We start from the raw sequence: 9,684 nt of genomic DNA on the forward strand, positions 1-9,684 counted from the left end.
AACGTATATGTCACACAACGACCTAATCTCGATAATGTTGTCGTCCTAGTAACAACATATCATTTGGTCGCGAACAAGTTTAAGGACTCAAAGATAAATCCTCCTTTATCATAACATAAGTCCTAAGGACTTCATCATATAAGAGTTCATTTGAAGATGAAATGATGAATAATGCCAAATAATATTTTATTAATTTGTCAATTTATTTACAAAATTCAATCATCAATATGCTGACGATTGACATTTAGGATACAATTCCCAACAATTATAGCATGGCAGATTACATGGCTATGCTTTGCCTGCAAGGTCTTCATGAATTTTGGAGTTTGTAGCATTATGATTTGAAGACAATTTAGGGAAATTGTCATATGGCAGAAACATCTCTAACTGGAGCAGAATCTTGATTGAAGTGTTTAATAAGGTTGTGAGGTTTATTTGGTGTAAGGTAGAGAAATACGAAGGTACCATCTAGGCCTTTTTAGTATATCGCATGCCTAAGAAATGTTCTTGGGTTTGTTGTCCTTCGGCAGGTAGAAAGACAATCTGCTAGTAGAGATGAAAAAAGAGGTAGCCACATACCTATTGAAGCAACTTTTTCCTTTATTTTGATTTTGATATTTCTCTTTTCAAGATTATAGTGGTGACAGTTGAAAACTTGAAGAGCTCATGAGAAAATTTTTTTGATGGAAAGAAGTGAGATGTTTTGGCTAAGAAATGGAAAGGGCGAAGCATAAGGGTTTTCTAAAAGTTGGCTTTAGTTAGGATGGTGGAGTGGGTGAGTAGCAAGTAAACTTGTTGCTTGTTAAAGGTGGAAGCACCTTGTTATTTAGGAAAGGGCCATGCAAGGTGATGGTGTCTTTTCTTTCTCTTTAGATTGCAGTTTTATTATTTTGCCTATTACCCTGATATAGAAATTGATTAGAGCAAGTACCTTTATCTTATGATCTTTTTATTTATTTTAATTGTTTTCTACCCACTCTGAAAGATGTTATCTTCTTATTTGTCATCCTTTTGCCCCTTTTAGAAAATATTCCATCTGTAACAAGCTTGATCTACACATGAAAGTTCGTATATGCTCACCTTCTTTTAGTTATTTTGCTATTGCTAGATCAAAACAATTGCAAACCCTTCCTTGCATCTCTTGCAACATTTCAATTTCTAAACCCCATTAAATGCACGACTTGTTGCTAGCCCTAGACTTGGATATGAACTGAAGGCAGGCAACCGATGTTAGGTGAATAGCTGGTTGTAAGGACCTTCCTCCACATACATCCCTAAAAACAGTAATAACTTGAAAGAATATAAAATTAATTTCGGGTTGTTTCTTACAGATCCTTTATCTGAGACTCAAACTTTGTCATGTAAAAGTATGTCATGCATTTTTTCCATAAGCCTTCATCCAGATGTTCATAACAAGTGCTGACAAAATTATAATTTGGAGAAGATTCATAATGCAAATATACATGTCAAAGCTTGGCATACTTCTTCAGAGTCTCTTCATAGCTCTTCATGCTCTCTGATGCTTGTTGATTACATATTAGAGTAACCCTAGATGTTGACAGAAGTACTTTGCTCCCTGTGGTTGAAGGGTCTCTCTTTTGGATCTGCACCTCCCATACCTATCCAACACTAATTATTATGTTAAAAAAGCATCATATGGTTCAACATAGACTAATCAACAAGTCTAAAAGTTTACGGTTGTCCATAAAAAAGATCAGGCTGCTTTGACCATTTTCTTCCTGTAACAAACAAGTGTGGTTCTTTTCTCTGTCGTTGTTGTTGTTTTTATTTTTACATAAATATGATGATTGAAGCAAAATTCATATAACTAAACTGATGAGATGACACTCGGAGAACTGCAATACAGTAACTGTAGATTCCTTCCTGCAATCCTCATCAAATTGTTGATACATAATCCTGTATATTTTAAATCCGTATATTTCATGTCAAGAACTTGAGAGTGACCGACTAGTTGAGCAAGTTAGAAATGCAATGTTCTTCTCTGGTATACCATTTCCTTATGTAGCGACATTATCAACTTAGAAGAACTAAGGTGCATATGATGTGGGTGGTGGACATGAGCAAGATTAAATCAGAAATTGCCTGGCCTTTTTTACTATAAGAAATATATACTTTCAACCTTTTGACTAGATCCTTGGTGGGGGTGGATTTTCTTGTTTCTAATCCCTATGACTTGTGGCTGAAAAGATAGAAGTCGAGGAGATTAGGGAGTAGATGTTTGCTGTTTGAAGAGATGGTGCGTTTGTTCCTGGCGGTTTCGACTTCCCTCTCTGTTTAAGAATTTAAAGATACTATTATGTATTAGCTTCTTATCTTGCAAGTGTTCTTCAGAGAATAAGGGGGGTGGGGAGGTGATTTTGGATTCAGCTTTTTCATCAAATCTTTCTACAAAAGAGATGTAAAGAAAATTAAAGTTTCTAGACCCAGTGACCTGATATTAGCATTTTAAAGTGGTTCTTTATCTGTTGTACCCACAGGTTTTTTATCGAAGGTGCATTACTTTTGAGCAAGATTTTCATTGCAATTTGGTATGTAGGCATATGGAAAAGATGTAAGTTGCATCATTTGCATGACTGACATGAAGCACAGAGTGTGCAGCATGTGTGGGTTTCTATTTTTGACTCTAGATGAAGGGTGGGCATAAATTCTTGTGTTCTCTATTTTATATTTATTTCTCTCTATTTTATATTTATTTATTTTTATTTTGATTTCAATATTTTTTTATTGTCTATATTAATACAGAGTTTTTTATATTTTTCCTAATTCTAATTCCTCGGAGGGAGAAATTCACTTTTTTATCTTGTTAGAGGGTTCATGATTACTAATCATAAATAGAGGTAGGATTAAAAAATAGATCTGGAGGAAAAAAATAAAAAGTAATTATCCAAAACTTCTGACTCTTATTACAAGTAGAACTAATGTCATCAAAGAAAACACCATTCTTTTTAGTTCTTTTTTAATTACGATGCGTGAAACGTTATTCCAAGAACTACTGAGGATGAAGGTAAGGGATCCTCTCTTTAGGTTATTATTATAGATCGTATGTGTTTGCTAAATTGGTCAGGACAAAATTCTTCATTAGATTTTGTCATGCTCATGTCAAGAACAAGGGGCTGCATGTTGCATGGAAGCAGATAATATTCGCATGTTACAGGAAATGACATTGAATATATGAAAACATTTTCCTGCTACAGTTTGTGGTGGTCTTGTGTCTGAAAGCCAACTTCCCAAGAGCTTTGTGATGGGGTAAAAATTATTGAGAACCACATGAAGTTGTTTGGAGAGTGCACTGCTATTTAAATATTTAAACACCCTCTTGGTCTTGACCCCAGGTTTTCTCTAAACAAGAGCTGGAGGTAGAAAGTTATGTAAATGATGTACGTGACAATGAGATTGTGTTCCTTGGGCTGAAAGGACTGCACTCATTAGAGCAACCCACTTTACCCAATTTCTTGTTTCTTTCGTAATCTGGCAATGAAAATACTGGATAAGATGGGAAATATGCAAGCAAACATCTTATGGGAAGTGATTAGTGGAAACTCCAAGGTCTGCATGAGATTTCAAGACCGGCTTGGTAAGGTGGACGTATCCTTGGCAATTTGAAAGCCTATAATATTATTCTTTACAAATGTCATTTAGATTCCGGGGAGTAGCACCATGATGTATGTCAACAACTAATCATACAGAAGAACTAAGAAGATAATATTAAGAGAGGGTCTTTAATGGGTGTGGAGGCCTTTAATTGGCAAGGTGAAAGAGTTGAATTATGAAAGGAACTTGGATAGGTCATCTGACTTAAGGAAGTATTTCCCTTGTCAAGAGTCACAGATCTTCCAATATCTTTGTGATTGTGGCAAAAGAGATCTCAGGCAAGAAGTGAATTAGAGTATTTTTCTTGAAGAGACCTGAGGTGGCTGCTGGCTGGATTTTGAGAATTGTTCACATCACTTCATCAGACCTACTTAATGACATAGTTGGAGTATTTCACTTTAGTCTCATCCGACAAAATTTTCTCCATAGATTTTCCCTTGATATTTAAAGAATACGAGACATCATTTGGTATAATCCTTGAATTTTACTTTCTTCGCTTGAAGTAGATGCTCTCCCTTACAAGTTCATTACCTGTTTTCTTTATATTTTTGAAAGAATGAAATGCCATCAAATTCATGAGGCAAATGACAAAAAGATGATTACTATTGCTGTTTTACTATTGTAGAGAGAATGCTTACAATGACCACATCTGAAAACAATATCCAAGAGTGATCTATCTATATGCTCTGTTGAGAAAAAAAATGAAAACAAACCTTTGTGTACTGTGAAGCATTTGTGCATTTCTTATGGCATGAGTAAATAGGAGTCATCACTTCATGGAATTGATGGATATTGTTTGGTTTTTCTTTAGTTGGACTGTGGAGTAGAAATGTTCTTCCAAGACATGGTCCAGGTTTGTTTCCCTACTTCTTGCTAGCTATAATTATTTCTGACCGACCTATTTGTTTTGATTCCTTCCTCTGACCAGTCTCCTAAACTTCTGTCAATAGGCCGAAATTAAGCAGCTGGCTTTCTAAAGTTCAAAGGCAGGTGTTGTTTGGGGGCTGTCTCTATCTTCTTTAATTCCAACGACAGTGGGCTGATGTGTTACAGGCTATCAACTTGCCCTGCCTGCCATTACCATTACCGTGCCATCTCTCAGATCCATAGGCCACCCCATGGATGATCTCTAGGCCACAGAATTATCCTCTCATGTGACTTTTGGATCAGAGTGCAGCTATGCAAGTAATAGGGCAGTGGAGGGCTACTTGCCCTACTGGATTTGAACACAATTTGCCTTGAGCCATGGAAGCAGATTTGGTTCCTTTACCTGGATGGTTTTGCCCTTCTGGATGGGCCTGGCTTCTGCCTCTACTTCTTCGCCGAGCACAGCTGGCTTGAGATGGTTGGTGGAGAGCTGAACCCCAACGACTCTCCGGAATCCAGTGGCCACATAGGCTCCAAAGCTGGCTAAGGTTTCTGCAATGAGAGCCGACACCCCTCCATTGAGCACATCAAAAGGCTGATACAAAAAACAAAAATTTTACTTAGGATGCTTCAATCATGTATAAAATAAGAAGGCAAAGACATCGATTTCTTGCATGACTTGGAATCAAACAGAGATGGATTACTAGTAGAGAATTCTACCTGGCAGCATGTTGTGGTGACCTTCAGCCTGCCTGCAACCTTTTCCGGTGAGATGAGCTCGAACTCGAAACCGATAGCATGGAGGGTTCGGTCGATAGCTGCAGTCATTGTTGCCGGAGATGGAGATGATATTCCTGTGGGATCTGGAGTTGGTGCCATCCTCTTTGGTTCAAGATGACATACTAGGTGGATTGTTTTATTTCCTCATCCTTTATGAAGGTACAAGGTTCAAAGAGGAGCCCACACACCTACCTCTTCTACCACACAGAATAAAAAAAAACATAAAGCCCACACCTACCTCTTCTACATACAGACACACACACACACAAAAACAGACAAGAAAACCTGTGCCTACCTACATAGTTCTGGGCTATTTTATCTTCTACAAAATCCTTTTTATCTCTGGAAAATGCTTTATTTCACTTTCTCTAATCGCTTCTTTTGATGGTCAGAGACTCTTTTCATGTCTCGCTCCTTTTTCGTCAGATGGTGTACTTCGTAACCAACGGATGGATTAAGGTTGAAGGCACTTCTGTTATTGGAGCCCCTATGCCATAAAGGAGCATAAATTTAGAACCAAGCAAAGTGAGCAACATTTGAAGTGCGCCTAATGGCATGTTGATCCAACCACATGGTTAGGTATTTCAGTGGAGAGACATGTAAAGTTAGTGCGATTATCTAGGAGCCACCACTGTATTCAGATGTCAACAAAGCTCTTGGTGGATTTATACATGGATACCGATTACGCTCCAATTGGTCTAATGGCATCTAGATCCTTGCATGTGGCTCAATTTATAAATATGCTTCAAATTCAAAATCTTCTAAACATCTGCAAATTTGGTCACTTGCACACGACCTTCACTTGGATGGTATTACCTCTCACCTTTTGAGTACATGGATCCTATCGAACCCATTCATACAGAGCCAGTACACGATATCCCTCAACCACCTCGCAGATCTGGTAGGGTCTCCCATCTTCCCGATAGATACTTAGGTATACTAGAAGAGGATACCGAGAAATGTTCCTAGTGGGAGATAGGGATCACATACAAGATCCCAAAACCTACGACGAGGCAATATCTGATATCGATTCCGAGAAATGGTTGGAAGCTATGAAGTCAGAGTTAGACTCCATGCATTCCAACCAAGTCTGGAACTTAGTAGATCCACCAGAAGGTATTGTAACCTATTGGATGCAAATGGATCTACAAAAGGAAGATAGGTTCGGATGGAAAGGTAGAGACCTATAAAGCAAGGCTAGTGGCGAAAGGATATAGTCAACGTGAAGGCATTGACTATCAGGAAACCTTTTCACCTGTAGCCATGTTGAAATCCATCCGAACATTGCTTGCCATTGCAGCATTTCATGATTATGAAATCTGGCAGATGGATGTGAAAACTGCTTTCCTGAATGGATATCTTGATGAAGATATCTATATGGAACAACCTTTGGATTTCACTTCCAGTGATGGAGATCACAAGGTCTGCAAGCTGCAAAGGTCCATCTATGGACTAAAGCAAGCATCTCGGAGTTGGAACACTTGTTTCGATGACGCAATCAAAATGTTTGATTTCATCAAAAATGAAGAGGAACCGTGTGTTTACAAAAAGGTTAGTGGGAGTGCTGTCGTATTTCTCGTACTGTACGTGGACGACATCCTCCTGATAGGGAATGATATTCCCATGCTAACCTCGTTCAAGGTCTGGTTGTCAAAAGAGTTCTCCATGAAAGACCTTGGGGAAGCATCCTATATTTTGGGAATAAAGGTCTATAGAGATAGATCTAAAAGGATGCTTGGCCTATCACAGAAGATGTACATAGAGGAAGTGCTGAAAAGGTTCAGCATGAAAAACTCTAAAAGGGGTCTCTTACCCCTAAGGCATGGAATTCATATCTCCAAGAAGATGTGCCCCAACACATCTGAAGAGATTCAACGCATGAGCAAGATCCCCTATGCATCAGCAATAGGGAGCCTCATGTATGCCATGCTATGTACACGACCTGATATAGCCCTTGCTGTGAGTGTCACAAGCAGATATCAGTCGAATCCAGGTGAAGAACACTGGACAGCTATGAAGAATATTCTTAAGTACTTGAGAAGAACTAAAGATTTATTCTTGGTCTTTGGAGGATCATCAGAGTTAAAGGTAAGAAGGGTACACAGATTCAGACTTCATGACTGATGTCGATGATAGAAAGTCAACATCTGGATATGTGTTCTTGTGCAATGGTGGTACGGTGAATTGGAAAAGTTCTAAACAACCGATCATTGTTGATTCTACTATGGAAGTTGAATACATCGCCGCCTCTGAAGCTGCTAAAGAAGGCTTCTGGTTCAAGAAATTCATTGCAGAGTTGGACGTGATGACATCAGATGCCATAACACTCTACTGCGATAATAATGGCGCCATAACTCTTGCTAAGGAGCTAAGGTCTCATCAGAAGTCCAAGCACATAGAGCGGCGCTTCCACCTCATACGCGACTATGTTGAGAAGAAGTATGTCGAGATGCAGAGAGTAGACTCCGCGGACAACGTGACAGACCCATTCACTAAGCAGCTAAGTCAACAAAAGACTGAAGCCCACCTTGAGAAGATGGGACTAAGATATATGACTGATTGGCTTTAGTGCAAGTGGGAGATTGTTAGATATATGCCCTAGAAGCCAATCTGGCTGACACACTGTTAATTCTAGGGACATAATTTTGTACTTGACTATTTATTATTGAATAAATAAAAGGCATCTTTTTCATTCATATTGTTATTGTGTCTATGAATCGTCCAAGGAATTAATAAGATGATGATGCATATTCTCAAGAGTTGAGAATTTGAGCCATGTATCATTAGTGATTAATTTCTAAACGCTCCTGATCGATGGATCATCACGAGGACGGTGATCGATCCGATGAGATCAGTGCACACATTGCTTTCTTTATGGATGGACGAGACTCGAGTCCACAGTGTGGCGATACTGAAGTAATAGTGCAGGTGCTTGTTAAGAACAAGGGTACTGAGCGTGACCAAGACAAGAAGTCACTTGGATGTCTATCCACTCGTCAGTGACTTGCTTGATGTTGCAGTAGTGTGATTGGTCCTTTGACCTGCGATGCTTCGGCTACTCACAGTGAGGTTATTGTAGTTTGACTGCACATATACATGGTCTCTAGCCATATGGGTCCATGCAGTGTAGATTGGCTGCAGTAGGTTCACTGTAGGAGTAGGATATGCACCTATAAGGAATCTATCGACCTTAATAGATAAGGAGAGATCCTATGTGATTTATAAGACTGAGTTCGTAAGACCTCGGCCGGGGCAGATTGCACAGTGGAGAAAGAGTTCTCCGCTCTCGAACTTAAGTCGAATAAATCTTGACATATGACAGACGAAGGAGTTTGACGAGTTATCCATGACCTCCGTCCTGTAGGGATCCACGATAGAAGGACTGTATCACATGATAACTGCACCTAGAGGTTCATCATTCTATTCTGCTGGGTAGCCACTACATGCTGCTAGGTGTCACTGGTGGATGGTGGGACTCATAGGGATTATCTCGATGATCGATAAACCCTGATGAGTAGAGTTAGAATCGTTCCAACCCATTGAAAAGGAGTTTTCAATGGTATTGTGATAGAGATCACATTATATCTCACTACCAGTCAGAATAGAACCTATGGGGTCACACATATTAGAAGCACTGACCGATCCGATGGTTGAATCGTGATTAGGAATCACAAGTAATTAATTCGATTGATAAACAGTTGAAGAAGGAACAAAGGAAATTAATTAATTGGACTTAAATACGATTCCTACTTGGAATAGGATTTCTAGAGTCCTAATTGGATTAGGACTGGGAATCCTATTTGGAGTAGGACTGGGATTCTTACTTGGAATAGGATTCCTAGAGTCCTAATTGGATTAGGACTGGAAATCCTATTTGGAGTAGGACTAGGATTCCTACTTATAGTAGGATTCCTAGAGTCCTAATTGGATTAGGATTGGGAATCCTATCAGAGTCCTAATTGGATTAGGACCAAAATTAAATAAGTCCTAATTGGATTAGGATTTCTTAAGTCCTAATTAATTATTAATCTAATGAATCAATAAGACTCCTAATTGGATTAGGATTGAAGGGTTCAATTGAGTCATGGTTCATTAAGTTCTAATTGGATTAGGACTTACCTAGATTAAACCCAAATTGGTTCACCCTTGGTCCAAGCCTAATTAGATTAGGACCTAACCATGAGTGACCTTCCTAATCCTCCATGAAGGAGGGGCATACGCCCCTCCTCCTTTTCCTTGCTTGGTGCGGCAAAGAAGAGGGGCCGGCGCCCCTCTTGGAAGTTTATCAAGGAGCTCCTACAAAGTAGGAGCTCCACATGCTATTTAAGAGGAGGCGTGGGGGCTGACCTAGGGCATCATTGAAGCCCTCTCCCTCTCCAATTCGTGGCCCCCTCTCCTCCCCTTTCCTTGGTTCAGCCGTAAGCA

At 39.3% G+C, this 9,684-nt stretch overlaps 1 protein-coding gene across 1 annotated transcript; it reads right to left on the bottom strand.

Annotated features, from left to right (window-relative positions):
• Positions 1–1,287: 1,287 nt before the first annotated feature.
• LOC103698782 (1,4-dihydroxy-2-naphthoyl-CoA thioesterase 1-like) lies at positions 1,288–5,458 on the bottom strand. The gene is made up of 3 exons (XM_008780831.4): positions 5,200–5,458; positions 4,883–5,074; positions 1,288–1,619 (listed from the first exon to the last, which is right to left on the bottom strand). Exons 1-3 carry the CDS (start codon positions 5,356–5,358, stop codon positions 1,467–1,469), a joined length of 504 nt encoding a protein of 167 aa, XP_008779053.1. The 5' UTR covers positions 5,359–5,458; the 3' UTR covers positions 1,288–1,466.
• Between the last annotated feature and the right edge of the window lie 4,226 nt (positions 5,459–9,684).

Source organism: Phoenix dactylifera, unplaced genomic scaffold (genome assembly GCF_009389715.1).
Source record: "Phoenix dactylifera cultivar Barhee BC4 unplaced genomic scaffold, palm_55x_up_171113_PBpolish2nd_filt_p 000672F, whole genome shotgun sequence".
NCBI classification, from domain to species: domain Eukaryota; kingdom Viridiplantae; phylum Streptophyta; class Magnoliopsida; order Arecales; family Arecaceae; genus Phoenix; species Phoenix dactylifera.

Excerpts from the sequence above, each read along its gene's own strand:
- LOC103698782 (XM_008780831.4), bottom strand. The coding sequence starts at position 5,358 with ATGGCACCAACTCCAGATCCCACAGGAATATCATCTCCATCTCCGGCA. Across the intron at positions 5,075-5,199 it reads TCACCACAACATGCTGCCAG|CCTTTTGATGTGCTCAATGG; the intron begins GTAGAATTCTCT and ends TTTTTGTATCAG. Across the intron at positions 1,620-4,882 it reads AGAAGGGCAAAACCATCCAG|GTATGGGAGGTGCAGATCCA; the intron begins GTAAAGGAACCA and ends AGTGTTGGATAG.